The 22,106-nt window shown below is 46.8% G+C and overlaps 1 protein-coding gene across 12 annotated transcripts in view; it reads left to right on the top strand.

Annotated features, from left to right (window-relative positions):
• The window catches only part of tspoap1 (TSPO associated protein 1), a 333,678-nt gene that overhangs the window by 169,059 nt on the left and 142,513 nt on the right, over positions 1-22,106 (top strand). For all 12 annotated transcript variants that reach the window (XM_085964438.1, XM_085964437.1, XM_085964436.1 and 9 more), the window contains one exon: positions 3,888-4,022. In XM_085964438.1, the coding sequence (XP_085820564.1) occupies positions 3,888-4,022 (135 nt within the window). The remainder of the gene's footprint in view (positions 1-3,887; positions 4,023-22,106) is intronic.

Here is a 22,106-nt window from a genome sequence, read left to right as displayed (position 1 = left end):
GCAGCGTCACTCCTTCGCAAGTCTTCCACAACCGAGTGTGTGTAGCTCGCCCTCTGCTGGGCAGAGGTACTGCTAAAGGAGAGCATTCAAACTGCACAGACAGTATTAACATAGAACGTACAGCACAGAAACAGGGCATTCAGCCCAACAGGCCTGTGCTGGTGTTTATGCTCCACACGAGCCTCCTCCCATCCTACTTCATCTCGCCCTATCAGCATATCCTTCTATTCCTTTCTCCCTCAGGTACCTATCCAGCTTCCCTGAAATGCATCTATGCTATTCATCTCAACCACTCCATGTAGTATCAAGTACCACATTCTAACCATTCTCTGGATAAAGAAGTTTCTCCTGAATTCCTTATTGGATTTATTAGTGACTATCTTATATTTATGGCTCCTAGTTAACAACAGACCCAGACATGAGGCGAAGAAACCCCACAGTGCTGGAGAGCTTTGGGAAGCCCTCCCCAGCATGCTCCACATGTCATGTCTCATACGATGGTCTCGGTGAAATCGGAACAGACGCAATGATGCAGAGTGATAGCGAGCGCGGTGGAGACAAAGAACGCAGTTAATGTTTTTCAGAAGGGTCTAAAGATTGTTGGGCAGGCAAACTAAATGTGAAACATCAACGTACACTGACAGAACTTCCACTGAAGCTTAACAGCACAGAAGGAGACCATTTGACTCATCATGTCTGTGCCGTCTCTGCTAAAACAGTCCAAAACTAATCCCATTGGCCCAAGCTCTTCCCTGCACTTTCCTTGGCTTCAAATATTTATCCCATTTTCCTTTAAAAGATGCCTCAAAGTGTTCCGCACTCCGACAAGTTACCAAGTAAAGACATTTCTTCTAAACGCTCTCCTTAATCGCTTGGTAACGATTCTGAATTGATAACACCCCCCCCCCCCCCCCAACCCTCGTCACTCGTTCCCCAACCAGAGGAAATAGTCTTTCCCTGTTCACTCTCTCAAAACTCTTTTTTTATTTTCATAAAACCTCAGTTTAGTCTCCCCTTAACCTTCTCTGCTCCAATGGAAATACCATAACCATAGTTTCCCATCCCTGATATCCATCTGCTTATTGTGTCCCAAAGTGCTTCACAGCCAATGAAGTACTTTTGAAGTGCAGTCACTGTTATGTAGGGAAATTCGGCAGCCAAGTTGCACACAGCAAGATCCCACAACAGCAATGTGATAATGGCCAGATCATCTGTTTTTAATTATGTTGATTGAGGGGTAAGTATTGGCTAGGATATCGGGGAGAACTCCCCTGTTCTTCTTCCAATGGTGGCCGTGGGATCTTTTATATCCACCTGAGAGGGCAGATGGGGCCTTGGTTTAACATTTCATCCAAAAGACGGCGCCTCCAACTGTGTAGCGCTCCCTCAGTACTGCACCGGGGATTGTCGGCCTGGATTATGTGCTCAAGTCTCTGGAGTGGTGCTCAAACCCACAACCTTCTGGCTCAAGAGGCGATAGTGAGATCAACTGAACCACAGCTGATACCTGAGGAAACTGAGCCAAAACAGACCAGGAAGGCCCCAGGGTGAGTTGGTCTCAGCCCGAGCAGTAATAGAGGCTCCATTATTGTCCTCGGCACCTCTGAACTTGGGAGGAGCAAGTAAGCCGGGATTCCAGAATTTTCCAATCATCCACTTTGCAGCCAGAGGTTTACCATGGCAGATGCACCATGCAGTCAATCAGAAAGAACTAAGTCGCCCCCTGCCATACCAGCATTACTGCACTCTAGTTTCCTAACGGTTAAAAGGACCTCATCACGTTTTTAAAGTTTCAGAAAAATATACAAATTTGCAACAGGATACCCACTCCTGAAAAGCTTTCTCACTTAAAGCTCCTGATATTGAATTATGCTGATTTGACTATTGGTGACGGGATGATAATTACAACCCCTTGAGTCTGATACCTCACTTATGCATATTATTTAATGGATCACAGGATCTATTGCCCAGCATGTACATGGTTCACATACCAGCTGTTCTAGCTTCAAACCAACCAATGGCTGGAAACTCAGTTACTGAATGTCCAATAGTGTCCAGCTCATGAAAGTTCCCAGTAAGGTGGTACTACTTTAGTGGTAGACTTGCACACGACTCTTATTTGTGCAAGTTCTGCTAAATCATTTGCATCGATGGTTTCTCCAGTCTTAAAGTTCTTATAATTTAGACTGTTCTCTTACTTTTGATTGACACCCCATCCACCACCTTAAACATTCACTCCCTCCACCACCGGCGTACCATGGCTGCAGTGTGTACCATCTACAAGATGCACTGCAGCAAACGCCAAGGCTTCTTTGGCAGCACCTCCCAAACCCGCGACCTCTTCCACCTAGAAGGACAAGGGCAGCAGGTGCATGGGAACACCACCACCTCCAGGTTCCCCTCCAAGTCACACACCATCCTGACTTAGAAGTATATCGCCAATCCTTCATCGTCGCTGGGTCAAAATCCTGGAACTCCCTCCCTAACAGCACTGTGGGAGTACCTTCACCACACGGACTGCAGCGGTTCAAGAAGGCGGCTCACCACCACCTTCTCAAGGGCAATTAGGGATGGGCAATAAATGTTGGCCTTGCCAGTGACGCACGCATCCCATAAACGAATAAAAAAAAACTTGTGACCATATCACAGGGTTACCAAGCATGATGCTTTGCTACTGAACCCATCCAATTTGGGTTAGGGTGTGGCAAGGACTAGACAAACTCAAAATTCATGCCTAGGATTATATCTGAGTTTAATTTTTCTCATAAAATCACAGTATGTAAAAATAATGGGCCGTATTTTCCAATTGGAGGCCTCCTGCGTCTGGAAAAATCTACGAACTTACCTGAGGGCTCCCGGGGTGCCTAAACTTCCGATCCTGGGCCTCTCCAAACTCCAAGTGCGCAGGGCCCACGTATCCCAGGGGTGCAGGCAGTTCGCAAGCATCCCTGGGATCACGTGGGCCATGGGGAGCCAATAGAAGAAGATAGACGGATAAACCTGTCAAATATATGAATGGAGAGCACCCCAAAAACATAGTAAAACTTTAAATTAATTTTTTTTTAAATCACCTTTTTAAAATTAGTTGAAATTACAATAAATTCAATACTTTAAACAAAAATTTAATTTTTTGAAAAAAAAAGCTTAAGGGGCTAAAAATAAACTTACTTTTTTTTTAAAAAGTATTTTTAAATGATAAATGACTGAAATTTTAAAAAAAAAAACTTTTTTCAACTCTTATCCTGGTAAAAACAGGCCTTACACCTGCTTTTACCAGACGTAAGAATTGTAAGGGTTTTCTGTGGGCGGAGGGTCTCCAAAAAGCAGAACTCTCTGCCCGCGGAGGCCCTGCTCCCGGGCAGGCGTCTGATCTGTCAAGACCATTCTTGACCTTTCGGAAATGCCGGTTTTCAGCGTGTGTGCTGTGCATGCCTGAAACCAGCATTTCCGATGTCCCTACGGGTGTGTACACAGCGCATACACACCCGTAGGGATCGGAATATATGGCCCATTATCTCCCTCCTCACAGTGCTTCTCTTGAAAAGAAGTGTCAGTTTATTGATATGGTAGAGCCTGAGTATTGGTCTGATGGATGTCAGCTAATTCAAGTTTAAACCCATTACAAACCAGGAGCTGCCCGAGTGATTCTGGAATGTTTTTTAATGTAAGTACCTGTTTAGGAACCAAGAGGAAGCATTACCACTCATTCCGTTTGTGTTATGGGCACATCACAAGCGAACACAAAACTGATTTCTATTGAGCCTTTTTTCCAGCAATGCAATGGTTGTTCTAATTTATTCATACTTTAATCATGTCTGAGTTTATATTTCAGAGTGTAAACTCCTGGAATAAATCAGAGCACCTTTTCTGTTTTTGTGTGTGCACAGGATGTTCCTGATAGGTTGAAGCAGAGTGACTTTGAGCGTGTGCTGAGAGAATCTCAGAAGGAAGTGTTGCGGCTACAGAGACAGTTAGCTGTGGTGTCTCTGCGAGAGTCTTCCTACCAGCAGGACCCAGGGACTGTAAGTAAAATGCACACACAGCACAGCTTCATTACAGTAACTCCCATCTTAAAAAATACAAGGATATAATTAACTGATCCCTATGCCCTTAGCTGCAGCTTGGTCTTCTGTGATCTGTGATTTTGGTGGATGGTCCTGTAGGTCATTCTGGGGGAGTGCATTCAACTGTTCTTGGCTCAGTCCTACTTTCTTATGTGGCCTGGGCAATCCAACACTGGTCTCCCGCTCTCCTCGCTGTCTTATGCAAACTGTTCTGCACACTGTTTCACCCAAATGCAATCAGTGACAAAGAGACCAGGAGACTGGGTCTTGTAGAGTCAGGATAGACTGAATCAGGAGCAGAAGAGTGCACTCCCCTATAGTGAGTGTCAGTAGCCTCTACCCCAAACACTGAGCCCAGAATACTTGGAGGGTATCATAATCAAAGAAACTGTAATCCATGATGAAGCAAGAAAACCCAGTTTGAGGGATTAAGAAAAGGAGGAGAGTGGACAACTAGCACTGGAGAGTCCAGGACAGATACAGGGGGGCTTGACCAGAAGCAGATGACCAGTTTGGTTTGTCGTAACTGGCAATTGTCTCCAATTGAGACTTACTGTACCGCACATGTCATTATAGCATGCATTGGAATCCATCGAGCATTGTTCTAAGCAAGTAAGGCTGTCTCCTTTTTGCATCAGACTAATAAGGTGAGATGAGAAGGATTGCAGCAGTAACTCTCGACAGTTGCCAGAGTCTTAGTGTCGGCACTGACGGTGTGTAAACGTGGCTTCAAAAAGCCTGATTTTAATTCTAGTCGAAGATTAGCTAATGCAGGTCATTGATTAGGGAGGCCTGCACCTGAGCCTCCCTTGCCACCAGAATGAGGAGGTCTGGAGCTCAGTATTACATGCCAAGCCTCGGTCTCGTCTTCTGCAAGGGTGGCCAACCCTCCAAGAATTAAAGAAAAATCTCCTGGGAGCAGCCTAGGAGAAAAATCATTCAGGCATTAAAAAAAAGTGTGCTGTTTCATTTTCTTTGAACATTTTTGTTAAAAATACTGGAGATATGTGAAAAAAGGCTGTTTGACTGGGCGGGGCAGTTGAAGATGGGAGGTCATATGATGAAACCCCCAGGTTTACGACCAACCAGAGATGGCAAGCCTATCTTCTGTGGGCTCATGAATTAAAAGGATTAGGCATTAGAGTATTTGATAATTCTTTACTTTTTCACTAATTCTGCCTCATAACATTTAGTAGTAGAAATTTACAGAAAACTTAAGTGATCTGTAGTCACAAGATTTGTAATGGATTGTCAGTCCAGATTCTTGGGTATATGAGTGTTCCCTGTAGTCTCTGTGTATTGCTGTGTAGGAGGAATGACTTGTGGTGCAGGAGGGATGCTGTGCTATGTGTTAGGGTATACTGTTCCATCCCCATCCTGACTGATGGCAGAGCCTAGCACGTGAGTGCAAAAGATAAGGCTTAAGTATTTGCAACCATCTTCAGCCAGAGGGGCAGAGTAGATGATCTCTCTCGGCCATCTCCTGAGGCCCCCACCATCACAAGCCAGTCTTCAGCCAATTTGATTCACTCACGTGATATCAAGAAACGGCAGAGCGCACTGGATAAAGCAAAGGCTATGGGACCCAACAACATCCTGGCTGTGGTGCTGAAGACTTATGCTCCAGAACTAGCCAAGCTGTTCCAGTACAGCTACAACACTGGCATCTACCAGACAAAGTGGAAAATTGCCCAGCTAGGTCCTGTCCACAAAAGGCAGGACAAATCCAATCCGACCAATTACCACCCCATCAGCCTACTCTCGATCATCAGCAAAGTGATGGAAGGTGTTGTCGACAGTGCTATCAAGCAGCACTTACCAATAACCGGCTCACTGATGCCCAGTTTCGGTTTTGACAGGATCACTCGGCTCCAGCCCTCATTACAGCATTGCTCCAATCATGAACAAAAGATCTGATGAATTCTAGAGGTGAGGTGCGAGTGATTGCCCTTGACATCAAGGCGGCATTTGACAGAGTGTGGCATCAAGGAGCCCTCGTAAAATTGACATCAATGGGGATTAGGGAGAAAACTCTTCACTGGCTAGATTCATACCTAGTACAAAGAAAGATGGTTGTGGTCGTTGGAGGCCAATCATTTCCGTCCAGGGCATCGCTGCAGGAGTTCCTCAGGGCAGTGTCCTAGGCCCAACCATCTTCAACTGCTTCATCAGTGACCTTCCCTCCATCATAAGGTCAGACACGGGGATGTTCGCTGATGATTTCACATTCGCAATTCCTCAGATAATGAAGCAGTCTGTGCCCACACACACAGCAAGACCTGGACAACATTTCACACTGAAAAGTGGCAGGTAATAATCGCACCACTGAAGTGCCAGGCAATGACTATCTCCAACAAGAGAGAGTCTAACCACCTCCCCTTGACATTCAATGGCATTATCATAGTCGAATCCCCCACCATCAACATCTTGGGGGTCACCATTGACCAGAAACTTAACATAAATACTGTGGCTACAAGAGCAGGTCAGAAGCTGGGTATTCTCTGGTGAGTGACTCACCTCCTGACTCCTAAAAGCCTTTCCACCACCTACAAGGCATAAGTCAGGAGTGTGATGGAATATTCTCCACTTGCCTGGATGAGTGCAGCTCCAACAACATTCAAGAAGCTCAACACCATCCAAGACAAAGCAGGCCACTTGATCAGTGCCCCATCCTAGACCTTAAACATTCACGCCCTCCACCATCGGTGCAGCATGGCTGCAGTGCGTATCATCTACAAGATGAACTGCAGCAACTTGTTAAGGCTTCTTCGACAGCACCTCCTAAACCTGCAACCTCTACCACCTAGAAGGACAAGGGCAGCAAGCTGTAGTTTAGGGATGTACACACTGGAGTTTAGAAGATTGAGAGGGGACCTCATAGAAGTGTATAAAATTCTGACAGGTCTAGACAGACTGGATGCAGAAGGAATGTTTCCCTTGGCGGGTGAGAACAGAACTAGAGGACATAATTTAAGGATAAGGGCTAAACCATTTAGGACAGAGATGAGGGGGAATTTCTTCACTCAGAGAGTGGTGAACCTGTGGAACTCATTGCCACAGAGGGCAGTGTACGCCAGCTCATTAAATATATTTAAGAGGGAATTAGATATATTTCTACGGGCAAAAGGGGTTAAGGGTTACGGAGAGAAGGCGGGGACGGGATACTGAATTAAAGGATCAGCCATGATCTCATTGAATGGCGGAGCAGGCACGAAGGGCCGAATGGCCTACTCCTGCTCCTATCTTCTATGTATCTATGTACCACCACCTCCAAGTTCCCCTCCAAGTCACACATCATCCTGACTTGGAAATATATCGCTGTTCTTTCATCATCACTGGGTCAAAATCCTGGAACTCCCTCCTTAATAGTACCTGCAGCAGTTCAAGAAGGCAGCTCAACCTTCTCAAGGGCAATTAGGGATTGGCAATAAATGCTGATCTTGCCAGCGACGCCCACATCCTATGAATGAATAAAAATGTTGGCTGGTTTATTTTTCAGTAATAAGCCGTCTCTTATGCCCATTTCTGAGTCCTTTAGTATGTCATTACATGTCAGCAACACATAGCACATTATTTATTGGTGTGCACTGTTTAAAGCTACTGTGGGATTCACAACATGTTTTAAAAACATAAAATATAGTCACACAGGCCTCATTGTAGTACAAAGAATTGAAGACTAGTAGTAGACTCAATGGGGGTAACTTTGAGGCTCTGCTGCCAGTGTAGACCCTCACTAGCAGCAGGCATGTGTTGGAAAGTTAAGGCTGCAATGTTGTAGCCCTATCTCTATTACTATGTTCACCCATAGCGACATTCCATGCTGGGAGCAGTTAAGAAACAATTTCTGTCCAAGTTCTACTTACCTCAAAAATTCCAGTGCCAAGGTTTTATGTGCCACCTGCAGTTTCTTTCATTGAGAAGGAGTACTCAGCAAAGCAGCCAGCCATCTCCCATGGTAACAATGCCTTTGATTAACTTATCAGTAAACAGTTACTACACAATGGGCAATAACATTCTACTCATGTTCTGGCCATTTGTTGCTTGCAGTGCCTGGAGTAACATTAAGCTTTTCCATAGAAACGTAGAAGATAGGAGCAGGAGTAGGCCATTCGGCCCCTCGAGCCTGCTCCGCCATTCAATGCGATCATGGCTGATCATCCAAATTCAGTACCCGGTCCCTGCTTTCTCCCCATACCCCTTGATCCCTTTAGCCTTGAGAAATATATCCAACTCCTTGAATATATTTAATGAATTACCAACTATTGATGACTGTAGAATTTAGCAGTGACTATAACAACAACCCATAGAGTATAGACAACATTCTCCTATGTGACACTGACATTACCTTCTCCCGCCCAGCAGACTTAATGGCTGGAATTTTAATTGAGAGGCGGGCTGGGAGCAGGGGGGTGCTAGGAAACGGCCGGGAATCCTGGGAGAACGGGTTTCCCGCATGCCCTGCCAAATTTAACGCAGGGTCTGATTTGCATTTCAAATGTCTGTTTCCCAACCGCAGCCAGCCAGATGGAGAAGCTGGTTGGCTGCGGGCGGGTAGGCCTGCGGCACTAGGACGCACAGAGGAAGGAGGCAGTGAATGGGTGGGGGCCGGGGTAGGACGGGGAGCTCAGAGGAGAATCGGGTGGTGGGAGAGAGAGGATCGGGACCGGAGCATGGGGGTGGAGGTAAGCATCAGGGCCGGAGGATTGGGTGGGGGTGTGGGGAACAAAGGATCAGGGCCAGAGCATCAGTGGGGAGGTAAAGCCTCTGCATACATTGAAATAAGTTTCAACATTTGGAGCAACCTACCTCTCACTGCTAGGGAGAGTGAGCCGATAAAAGATGAATGTACTCTTCCACTTTCTAAATGCCTATTTGACAAAATGCTCTGCAATTTTAATAAGTAAACATAATCATAGAATGGTTACAGCATGGAAAAAGGCCATTCAGTCCGTCGAGCCCATGCTGAGCACTTCAGCTAGTTCTACTCCCCTGCCCTTTCCCTGTAGCCCTGCAAATTTCATTCCTTCAGATACTTATCCAACTCCCTTTTCAAAACCATGATTGAATCAGCCTCCATCACCCTTTCAGGCAGTGCATTCCAGATCTTAACCACTCGCTGCGTAAAAAAGTTTTTTCTTACGTCTCCTTTGGTTCTTTTGCCAATCATCTTAAATCTGTGTCTTCTGGTTCTCAACCCTTCTGCCAATGGGAACAATTTCCCTCTATCTACTCTGTCCAGACCCCTCATGATTTTGAACACCTCTATTAAATCTCCTCTCAATCTTAACATAGAAGATAGGAGCAGGAGTAGGTCATTCGGCCCTTCGAGCCTGCTCCGCCATTCAATGAGATCATGGCTGATCATCCAAATTCAGTACCCTGTCCCTGCCTTCTCCCCATATCCCTTGATCCCTTTAGCCTTAAGAAATATATCCAACTCTTTCTTGAATATATTTAATGAACTGGCCTCCACCGCCTTCTGTGGCAGAGAATTCCACAGGTTCACCTCTCTCTGGGTGAAGAAATTCCTCCTCATTTCAGTCCTAAATGGCTTACCCCTTATCCTTAGACTATGACCCCTGGTTCTGGACTCCCCGGCCATCAGAAACATCCTGCATCTAGTCTGTCCAGGCCTGCCAGAATTTTGTAAGTTTCGATGAGATCCCCTCTCAATCTTCTAAACTCCAGTGAGTATAAGCCCAATCGACCCAATCTCTCCTCATACGTCATTCCTGCCATCCCAGGTATCAGCCTGGTGAATCTTCGCTGCACTCCCTCCATGGCAAGAACATCCTTCCTCAGGTAAGGCGACCAAAAGTGCGCACAATACTCAAGGTGTGGTCTCACCAAGGCCCTGTACAACTGTAGCAAGACATCCTTGTTCCTGTACTCGAACCCTCTTGCTACGAAGGCCAACATACCATTTGCCTTCTTAACCGCCTGCTGCACCTGCATGCTTACCGTCAGCGATTGGTGCACAAGAACACCCAGGTCTCTTTGCACTTCCCCTTCTCCCAATCTATTGCCATTCAAATAATAATCTGCCTTCCTGTTTTTGCCACCAAAGTGGATAACCTCACATTTATCCACATTATAGTGCATTTGCCATGTTTCTGCCCAATCACCCAACCTGTCCAAATCGTACTGGAGTTTCACGACATCCTCCTCACAGCTTACCCTCCCACCCAGCTTTGTGTCGTCTGCAAATTTGGAGATATTACATCCAATTCCCTCGTCCAGATCATTAATATATATTGTGAACAGCTGGGGTCCTAGGACCGATCCTTGCGGTACCGCACTAGTCATTGCCTGCCAATCGGAAAACGACCCGTTTATTCCAACTCTTTGCTTTCTGTCCGCCAACCAGTTCTCTATCCAAGTCAATACCTTGCCCCCCATCCCATGTGCCTTAATTTTGCACGCTAATCTCTTATGTGGGACCTTATCGAAAACCTTCTGAAAGTCCAAACACACCACATCCACTGGTTCTCCCTTATCTATTTTACCAGTTACATCCTCAAAATAATTCCAGTAGATTAGTCAAGCATGATTTTCCTTTTGTAAATCCATGTTGACTTTGTCTGATCCTGTCACTGCTTTCCAAGTGCTCTGCTATTACATCTTTTATAATAGACTCTAGCATTTTCCCCACTACCGATGTCAGGCTTACCGGTCTATAATTCCCCGCTTTTTCTCTACCACCTTTTTTGAATAGTGGGGTAACATTAGCTACCCTCCAATCCATGGGTACTGTTCCAGAGTCTATCGAGTTCTGGAAGATGACCAGCAATGCATCTACTATTTCTAGGGCCACTTCCTTAAGTACCCTGGGATGTAGATTATCGGGCCCTGGGGATTTATTGGCCTTCAGTCCCATCAATTTTCCTAACACCATTTCCCTACAAATACAGATTTCTTTCAGTTCCACCCTTTCATCAGACCCTATGTTCCCCGGCATCTCTGGGAGGTTATTTGTGTCCTCCTTTGTGAAGATAGAACCAAAGTATGAATTTAGTTGGTCTGCCATTTATTTGTTTCCCATTATAAATTCCCCTGATTCTGACTGCAAGGGACCTACGCTTGACTTCACCAATCTTTTTCTCTTCACATATCTATAAAAGCTTTTACAGTCAGTTTTTATGTTTCCTGATAGCTTACTCTCATATTCTATTTTCCCTTTCTTAATTAATCCCTTTGTCCTCCTTTGTTGAATCCTAAACTGCTCCCAATCCTCAGGATTATTGCTTTTTCTGGCCAATGTATATGTCCTCTCCTTGGATCTTATGCTATCCCTAATTTCCCTTGTTAGCCACGGTTGAGTCACCTTTTTTGTTTTATTTTTATGCCAAACTGGGATGAACAAATTCTGTAGCTCATCCATTCGGTCTTTGAATGTTTACCATTGCCTATCCACCGTCAACCCTTTGAGTGCCATTCCCCAATCAATCCTACCCAACTCGCTCCTCAGACCATCTCTGCTCCAAGGAGAACAACACCAGCTTCTCCAGTCTATCAACGTAACTGAAGTCCCTCATTCCTGGAATCATTCTCGTAAATCTTTTCTGCACCCTCTCTAAGGCCTTCACATCCTTCCTAAAGAATTGGACACAGTACTCCAGTTGGGGCCGAACCAGTGTTTTCTACAGGTTCATCATAATTTCCACACTTTTGTACTCTATACCTCTATTTATGAAGCCCAGGATCCCGTAAGTCTTTTTAACTGCTTTCTCAACCTGCCCTGCCACCTTCAACGATTTGTGCACACATTCTGGGTTGCACCATTTAGTTTATATGTCCTCTCCTCATTCTTTCTACCAAAATGTATCACTTCACACCTTACTGTGTTAAATTTAATCTGCCACGTGTCCGCCCATTTCACCAGCCTGTCTATGTCTTCCTGAAGTCTATCACTCTCCTCCTCACTTTCACTATACTTCCAAGTTTTGTATCATCTGCAAATTTTGAAATTGTGCCCTGTACACCCACGTCCAAGTCACTAAAATATATCAAGAAAAGCAGTGGTCCGAGAACCGCCCCTGGGGAACACCACTGTATACCGTCCTCTCGTCCGAAAAACAACCGTTCACCTCTACTCTCTGTTTCCTATCACTTAGCTAATTCTGTATCCATGCTGCCACTGTCCCTTTTATTCCATGGGCTTCAACTTTGCTGGAAAGCCTATTATGTGGCACTTTGTCGAACGCCTTTTGGAAATCCATGTACACTACGTCAACTGCATTACCCTCATCAACCCTCTCTGTTACCTCATCAAAGAACTCAATCAAATTGGTTAAACACAATTTGCCTTTAACAAATCCCTGCTGGCTTTCCTTAATTAATCCAAGTCCAAGTGACTGTTAATTTTGTCCCTGATTACTGTTTCTAAAAGCTTCCCCACTACCGAGGTTAAACTGACTGGCCTGTAGTTACTGGGTTTATCTTTACACCCTTTTTTGAACAATGGTGTAACATTTGCAATTCTCCAGTCCTCTAGCACCACCCCTGTATGTAAGGAGGATTGGAACATTATGGCCAGTACCTCCGCGATTTCCTCTCGCAGCATCCTAGGATGCATGCCATCCGCTCCTGGTGATTTATCTACTTTAAGTACAGCCAGTCTTTCTAATACCTGCTCTTTATCAATTTTTATCCTATCAAGTATCACCACTACCTCCTCCTTTACTATGTCTATGGCAGCATCCTCTTCCTTGGTGAAGACAGATGCAAAGTACTCGTTTAGTCCGTCAGCCATACCATCTGTCTCCATGCATAGGACTCCTTTTTGGTCCCTAATCAGCCCCACCTCTCCTCTTACTACCCTTTTACTAGTTACTCGGCCGCAGACGTGACTCCAGGATGGTATGTTGCCTCCCTGGTTCCAGGGCCAACGATGTCACTGAACGGCTGCAGGACATTCTGAGGGGGGAGGGTGAACAGCCAGAGGTCGTGGTCCATATCGGTACCAACGATTTAGGTAGAAAGAGGGATGAGGTCCTGCAGGCAGAGTTTAGAGAGCTGGGAAAGAGGTTAAAAAGCAGGACCTCAAAGGTAGTAATCTCCGGATTACTACCAGTGCCACGTGCTAGTGAGTACAGAAATAGGAAGATAGAGCAGATGAATGCGTGGCTGGAGAAATGGTGTAGGAGGAAGGGCTTTAGATTCCTGAGTAATTAGAACCGTTTCTGGGGGAGGTGGGACCTCTACAAGCCAGACGGGTTGCACCTCAACGGGAACGGGACCAATATCCTCGCGGGAGGGTTTGCTAGTGCTGTTGGGGAGGATTTAAACTAGTTTGGCAGGGGGATGGGAACCTAAGAATAGAGTCAGTAGGGAGGGAAGAAAAACTGGAATTGGAAAGCAAAAATGTAGAAAGTAAGTTGGAAGGACAGAGGAATCAAGGGCTAGATAGTAGTCAACAAGGAGGTTTGCCTGTACTAAATGGTATATACTTCAATGCAAGGAGTATAGCGAACAAGGCAGATGAGCTGAGGGCACAGGTAGATACTTGGGACTATGATATTATAGCTATTACAGAAATGTGGCTGAAAGAGGGGCAGGTATGGCAGCTCAACATTCCTGGTTACAGAATTTTCAGACGGAATAGAAAGGGAGGCAAAAAGGTTATTGATTAAAGAAACTATTACAGCTGTGAGGAGGGATGATATGTTGAAGGGATCATCAAACGAGGCCATATGGGTCAAATTGAAAAACAAAAAAGGGGCGATCACACTGCTGGGAGTGTACTACAGACCCCCAAACAGTGAGAGGGAGATAGAAGAGCAAATATGTAGACAAATTTCTGAGCAGTGCAAAAGCTATAGGGCACTAATAGGGGATTTCAACTACCCCAATATTAATTAGTGTGAAGGGTATAGAGGATGTGGAATTCCTAAAATGCATCCAGGAGAACTTTTTTAGCCAGTATGTAGCAAGCCCAACAAGGGAGGGGGCGGTTCTGGACTTCGTTTTAGGAAATGAAGCTGGGCAGGTGGAAGGCGTATCAGTGGGGGAGCATTTTGGTGCTAGTGACCATAATTCTGTTAGATTTAAGGTAGTTATGGAAAAGGACAAGGATAGATCAGGAATAAAAATTCTAAATTGGGGAAAAGCAAATTTTGCTAAGCTCAGAGGGGATTTAGCAATAGTGGACTTGAAACAGCTACTTGAAGGTAAATCAGTGTCAGAGCAGTGGGAGGCATTCAAGGAGGAGATCCGGAGAAAAAGATGGGACTAACAAATCTAGAGCCCCCTGGATGTCTAGGGACATACAGGGTAGGATAAAGAAAAAAAGGGAGGTGCATGACAGATACCGAGGGCTAAATACTCCAGAATCTTTAGAGGAGTACAGAAAGTGCAGGGGTGGAATTAAAATGGATATTAGGAAAGCAAAGAGAGACAATGAAAAATTCTTGGCAAGTAAAATCAAGGAAAACCCAAAGATGTTTTATAAATATATTAAGAGTAAGAGGATAACTAAAGAAAGGGTAGGGCCTATTAGAGATCATGAGGGTAATCTGTGTGTGGAGGCGGGAGATGTCGGTAGAGTTCTTAATGAATACTTTGCGTCTGTTTTCACAAAGAGAGGGGCGAAGCAGACATTGCTATCAGGGAGGAGGAGTGTGAAATATATGAAATAAACATAGTGAGAGAGGAAGTATTAAGGGTTTTAGCAGCTTTAAAAGTGGATAAATCCCCAGGCCCGGATGAAATGTATCTCAGGCTGTTAAGTGAAGCAAAAGAGGAAATAGTAGAGGCCCTGACCATCATTTTCCAATCCTCTCTGGCTTCAGGTGTGGTGCCGGAGGACTGGAGGACTGCTAATGTGGTACCCTTGTTTAAAAAGGGAGAAAAGGATAGATCGAGTAATTATAGGCCAGTCAGCCTAACCTCGGTGGTGGGAAAATTATTGTAAAGAATTCTGAAGGACAGGATAAATCTTCATTTAGAAAGACATGGATTAATCAAGGATAGTCAGCACGGATTTGTTAAGGGAAGGTCGTGTCTGACAAACTTGATTGAATTTTTTGAGGCGGCAACAAGGAGGGTAGATGAGGGTAGTACATTTGTTGTAGTGTATATGGACTTTAGCAAGGCTTTTGATAATGTTCCACATGGCAGACTGGTCACGAGGTTAAAAGCCCATGGGATCCAGGACAAATTGTCAAGTTGGATTCAAAACTGGCTCGGAGGCAGGAAGCAGAGGGTAATGGTTGATGGGTGTTTTTGTGACTGGAAGGCTGTTTCCAGTGGGGTTCCGCAGGGCTCAGTACTAGGTTCCTTGCTTTTTGTGGTATATATCAATGATCTAGACTTGAATATAGGGGGTATGATTAAGAAGTTTGCAGATGATACTAAAATCGGCTGTGTGGTTGATACTGAAGAAGGAAGCTGTAGACTGCAGGAAGATATCAATAAATTGGTCAGGTGGGCAAAACAGTGGCAAATGGAATTCAATCCGGAGAAGAGTGAGGTAATGCATTTGAGGAGGGCTAACAGGGAAAGGGAATACACATTAAATGGTAGGACACTAAGTAGTGTAGAGGAACAAAGGGATCTTGGAGTGCATGTCCACAGATCCCTGAAGGTAGCAGGCCAGGTAGATAAGGTGGTTAAGAAGGTATACGGAATGCTTACCTTTATTAGCTGTGACATAGAATACAAGAGCGGGGCGGGGGGGGTTATGCTTCAACTGTATAAAATACTAGCTAGGCCTTAGCTAGAGTACTATGTGCAGTTCTGGTCACCACATTAGAAAGATGTGATTGCACTAGAGAGGGTACAGAGGAGATTTACAAGGACGTTGCCGGGAGTAGAGAATCTTAGCTATGAGGAAAGACTGGATAGGCTGGGTTTGTTTTCCTTGGAACAGAGGAGGCTGAGGGGAGACCTTATTGAGGTGTATAAAATTATGAAGGGCCTAGATAAAGTGGATAGAAAGGACCTATTTCCCTTAGCAGAGGGATCAAAAACCAGGGGGCACAGATTTAAAGTAATTGGTGGAAGGTTTAGAGGGGATTTGAGGGGAAATTTCTTCACCCAGAGGTTTGTGGGGGCCTGGAACTCACTGCCTGAAAGGGTGGTAGAGGCAGAAACCCTAATCACATTTAAAAAGTACTTGGATGTGCACTTGGGATGCTCTAACCTGCAGGGCTACGGACCAAGAGCTGGGAACTGGGATTCGGCTGGATAGCTCTTTGTTGGCCGGCATGGACACGATGGGCCGAAATGGCCTCCTTCTGTGCTGTAACTTTCAATGATTCTATTTATATGCCTATAAAAGTCTTTTGGATGACCTTTTATGTTGGCTGCCATTCCATTCTCATACTCTCTCTTTGCCCCTCTTATTTTCTTTTTCACTTCTCCTCTGACCTTTCTATATATAGCCTGATTCGCAGATGTATTTGCAACCTGACATCTGACATACGTGCTCTTTTTCTCCTTCATCATATTCTCTATCTCTTTCGTCATCCAGGGAGCCCTGACATTAGTTGTCCTGCCTTTCCCCCTAGTGGGAATGTACCTCAACTGTACCTGAATTAGTTCCTTTTTAAAGGCAGCCCATTGTTCCATTACAGTTTTGCCTGCCAATCTTTGATTCCAGTTCATCCAGGCCAGATCCGTTCTCATCCCACTAAAATTGGCCTTCCCCCAGTTAAACATTTTTACTCTCGATTGCTCCCTGTCCTTTTCCATAGCTAAACCTTATGATACTATGATCACTGTTCCATAAATGTTCACCTATTGACATTTGCTCTGCTTGACCTACCTCATTCCCCAGAACAAGATCCAGCAATGCCTCCTCCCTTGTCAGGCCGGAAACATACCGATCAAGAAAGTGCTCTTGAACACACTTCCCCTTCTCTGCCCTTAACACTATTACGATCCCAGTCTATATTACGATCCCAGTCTATATTAGGATAGTTGAAGTTCCTCATTACTACTACTCTATAGTTCTTGCACCTCTCTGTAATTTCTCTGCAAATTTGCTCCTCCATACCTTTCCCACTATTTGGTGGTCTATGGAATACACCTAGTAGTGTAATGGCACCTCTCATTTCTTAACTCTACCATATAGATTCTGTCCTTGACCCCTCCAGGACATCCTCCCTGTCCAGCACTGTAACATTCTCCTTGACCAATACTGCCACACCACCTCCTATCTTCCCTTCCCTATCTTTCCTGAACACTTTATAACCATCAATATTTAATACCCAATCCTGCCCTTTTTTGAGCCAGGTCTCAGTTATTGCCACAACATCATATTCCCATGTGGCTATTTGTGCCTGCAGCTCACTTACCTTGTTTACAACACTTTGTGCGTTCACATACATACACTGTAAACCTATCTTAGACTATCCTATATTCTCTCTTAGTTTGACCCCCCCAATATCTTATTATTTCTTACTTTAGTGCTCTCTGCCTCTCTCAATCCTTTGAGCACTTTATTTCCCCTTTCTAATGTTACATCCTGATGCCTCTTCTTCTTAGGCAGTCCCTCGGAACCGAGGATGACTTGCTTCCACACTAATAATGAATTCTCAGGTGACTGATGAGTCCAATGCGGGACCTACAGTCTCTTTCATAGGTGGGGCAGATGGTGGTTGAAGGGGCGGGTGGGTGGGGTGCTTAGGTTGATGTGCGCTCCTTGCGCTTGGCTTCCGCTTGTTCCCGGCGAAGAGACTCGAGGTGTTTGGTGCCTTCTCGGATGCTTCTCTCCTGATGCCTATCCCCCTGCCAAATTAGTTTAAACCTTCCCGAACAGCACCAGCAAACCTCCCCGTGAGGATATTGATCCAAAACCTGGAGCTCGAGTTCCTCCAGCTGACAACACTTCCTGCACATGTGGTTGTCCAGGACACGGGAAGCGTCCTGGAGTCCCACATGGCACAGGATGTGCATTCCACGGGACTGAGCTGCCCTGCCTTTACTTAATAGACTATTAACTAGAAACACTTACCAGCTACTCACAAATCAGCTCCTTCCCTGTCTGTAACGTCACTTTAGCTGTTTTGCAGTTGTTGTTTTTGTTGTTTTCGCTGGAGGTACTCCGTCTCCTCGCTGCCGCCGCAGCTCCAGTCTGCACTCTCTCTGGGCCTCCTGCTCGATTTATCCTCCGTCTCCTCGCTGCCGCCGCAGCTCCAGTCTGCACTCTCTCTGGGCCTCCTGCTCGATTTATCCTCCGTCTCCTCGCTGCTGCCGCAGCTCCAGTCTGCACTCTCTCTGGGTCTCCCGCTCGATTTATCCTCCGTCTCCTCGCTGCCGCCGCAGCTCCAGTCTGCACTCTCTCTGGGCCTCCTGCTCGATTTATCCTCCGTCTCCTCGCTGCCGCCGCAGCTCCAGTCTGCACTCTCTCTGGGCCTCCTGCTCGATTTATCCTCCGTCTCCTCGCTGCCGCCGCAGCTCCAGTCTGCACTCTCTCTGGGCCTCCTGCTCGATTTATCCTCCGTCTCCTCGCTGCTGCCGCAGCTCCAGTCTGCACTCTCTCTGGGTCTCCCGCTCGATTTATCCTCCGTCTCCTCGCTGCCGCCGCAGCTCCAGTCTGCACTCTCTCTGGGCCTCCTGCTCGATTTATCCTCCGTCTCCTCGCTGCCGCCGCAGCTCCAGTCTACACACTCTCTGGGCCTCCCGCTCGATTTATACTCTGCCTCCTTCAAACGATTATTTTTGCTTTTAATTTTTAGTTTATTTCGTTAATTTAGCTTAAGTTATCAATTCAATAAAGTTATTGTGGGGAAAATTGGGTAGCGCCCGCTACCTTCGCCGAAAAAATTAGCGCCCCCGCGGCCGATTTTCCCATGTAGCGCCCTGTGAGGTAGGAGGGGCACTACTGGAAGTGCCCTGCGTCCCTCTGGGGGCGCTGCGAGCCAAAACCGCGGCGATGCGGCACATCGCACCGCGGTACTGCAGGCCTTCCTCCCCTTATTAAAGGGAAGTGGCCTGGTGCAGCGTGTCCTGGCGCCCAGCTGGGCCACTGGGGATCAGGAGTGCCGGCAAAGGAGCCAGGCAGGCATTCAAGAGGAGTGCCGGGCTCACGGAGAGCAGCCGTCACCCATGGGGCTTCACGGGTGCCTGGGACGGGGCAGACGCTGGCAGGCGGCCAGCAACAAAAATGGCCGCCCGCCACCTCCCCTTTAACTAGCGCCGCCCCGGCCGCACGTAGGCCCCCCTGACCCCTGTGGACATAGCGTCGGGTGGCACCACCCAATATTACAGCCGGGGCGCTGCGCACGGCGATGAGGTCTTCGCCGGCGACGCAGCACTGCGTGGTGCTAACGGTTAGCGCTGCCGCTAACCTCCCGCTGAATTTCACGGGAGGCGTTTGCGGCGCCGCATCCATCTGCTAGTTGATTTGCGCCAGGGCGCTAACGGGAGGTGCAAATCAACTGAATTTAGCCCCCATAGTAGTTAATACTCTTCCAGTTCTGAATTTAATCCACTTACCTAACCTGGAGAGCAAAAGAGCTGTAATACTCCCCAACCAATCACCTACCTGCTCTCCTGTGACGTCACTCCTTGTTTTTTGTTTTTTTTAGTCTCCTCTCAGCTCCCTTTATGCTGCCGCTGCCGCCACTCCTGCTCGGTTCCGTGCTGTGGCCTGGGCCTTCTCCTCTCAGCTCCCTTTATGTCGCTGTCGCCGCCGCTGCTGCCGCTGCCGCTCCCGCTCAGGTCCACGCTGTGTCTCGAGTCTTGTGGATAAGGGAGTAGACAAGGATATAGCTTCAACAGCACTGACTCCCCAAGCAGGTTGAGTCTCATTGACTTTAAAAATTCCTAATGAACCTCTTTTTCCGATACATTGATGACTGTATCGGTGCCGTTTCCTGCTCTCGCCCCGAACTAGACAATTTCATTCACTTTGCCTCCAATTTCCACCCTTCCCTCACCTTCACATGGTCCATCTCTGACTCTTCCCTTCCCTTCCTCGACTTCTCCGTCTCCATCTCTGGGGATAGGTTATCGACCAATATTCACTACAAGCCCACTGACTCCCACAGCTACCTGAACTACACTTCCTCCCACCCCGCCTCCTGTAAGGACTCTATTCCATTTTCCCAGTTTCTCCGTCTCCGCCGTATCTGCTCCGACGATGCCACCTTCCACACCAGTGCTTCCGACATGTCTTCCTTTTTCCGCAACCGAGGATTCCCCTCTACCGTGGTCGACACGGCCCTCGACCGTGTCCGTTCTATCTCCCGCACTTCTGCCCTCACCCCTGCCCCTCCCTCCCGGAACCACGATAGGGTTCCCCTTGTCCTCACCTTTCACCCCACCAGCCTCCACATTCAATGGATCATCCTCCGCCATTTCCGCTACCTCCAAAGTGATCCCACCACCAAACACATCTTCCCCTCCCCTCCCCTTTCAGCATTCCGTAGGGACCGCTCCCTCCGAGACACCCTAGTCCACTCCTCTATCACCCCAAACAGCCCTTCCCCTTTGCCTGGCACCTTCCCGTGCAAGCGCAGGAGATGTAACACCTGCCCCTATACCTCCCCCCTTCCCACTGTCCAGGGCCCCAAACACCCCTTCCTGGTGAAACAGCGATTTACTTGTACTTCTTGCAATCTAGTATACTGTATTCGCTGCTCACGATGCGGTCTCCTCTACATTGGGGAGACCAAACGCAGATTGGGTGACCGCTTTGCGGAACACCTCCGTTCAGTCCGTAAGGGTGACCCCGAGCTTCCGGTCACCTGTCATTTTAATTCACCGCTCCATTCCCACTCGGACCTCACTGTCCTTGACCTCTTGTATTGTTCCACAGAAGCTCAACGTAAACTCGAGGAACAGCAACTCATCTTCCGATTAGGCACTTTGCAGCCTTCCGGACTCGATATCGAGTTCAACAATTTCAGACCATAACCTCGGCCCCTGTTACTTTTTTACTTATAATTTTTTCCACCCCTTTGTTTTGGGTCCTCCTTTCCCCCCCCCCCTTTCCTTTTGTTTCTCTCTCACCTGGCAGCTGTCTCTTACCTGCCAGTACACTTCACACCTAATCTCAGCTGCCTTTTGTCTCCACGGGCCTATTACCATCTCGTCTGGCTTCGAATACCTTTTATTGTCTCTTTTACTTCTTTTGTTCGATCGCAGTCTTGCCTTCGATCTATTTTTTCTTTCCAGTTTTGAAGAAGGGTTTCGACCCGAAACGTCAACTCAAATTTCTCCATGGATGTTGCCTGGCCTGCTGAGTTTTTCCAGCATTTTCTGTTGTTATACAGGGAATCTTTGCCTGGTTGGGTAGTGTGATGAAATATTCCATTCATCACTGCCTGTGACTGAGATCGGTTTCAGTGTCATTTCCCTTCCCCCAGACCTCATTGTATTGTGTACTGGAATGTGCTGTATTGTATGCTGGAATGTGCTGTGTGTAGGGCTCCGCCCATACCTGGCCCCGTTTGTAAGCTAGCTCAGTCGGGCCTCAGTCTCCAGAAGGAAGACATCTCTCTCTCTTACGTGTTACGTTCTAAGTTAATAAAAGCCTTGTTTTTGTTCTGCTAACTTCGAGTCTCGGAATTATTGAGGCACATCAATTTTATTAACTTATTTTTCAACACTATGGATCAACTCCTGAAACCCGAACGTTTGGATTTGGATCAACATGCTCCGGACGCATCAGCACGCTTCGGACACTGGTTTGAGTGTATGAAATTCTTCCTGGACAATTCCGCAGCCGTCAAAGACGCTACGGACGCTGCGAGGATGAGACTCGGAATTCTGCAGAATTGGGTTTACCCCCTCATCCAAGTCGCCGAGACGTACCTGGCCGCCTGCGACATCTTAAAGGCGCATTACCAGCAGCCTACGAATGAGGTGTATGCTAGGCACCTGCTCGCTACCCGCGCACAGCGACCTGGGGAATCGGTGGAGGAGTTCCTAAGCACCCTGAAAATGCTTGGCAAAGACTGCAAGTGCCGAGATGTAAAAGCCGCAGTGTACACTGACGAGCTTGTTCGCGATGCCTTCATCACAGGCCTCAGCTCCACTTACATCCGGCAAAGACTGCTGGAAAAAACGGGGTTGGACCTGAAACAGGCTGCG

This window comes from Somniosus microcephalus, chromosome 22 (genome assembly GCF_052327205.1).
Source record: "Somniosus microcephalus isolate GS21.2 chromosome 22, FLI_Smic_1.0, whole genome shotgun sequence".
Taxonomy (NCBI): Eukaryota; Metazoa; Chordata; class Chondrichthyes; order Squaliformes; family Somniosidae; genus Somniosus; species Somniosus microcephalus.
The sequence above is the reverse complement of the archived record's forward strand: the minus strand, read 5'-3'. Positions and strand labels throughout refer to the sequence as shown.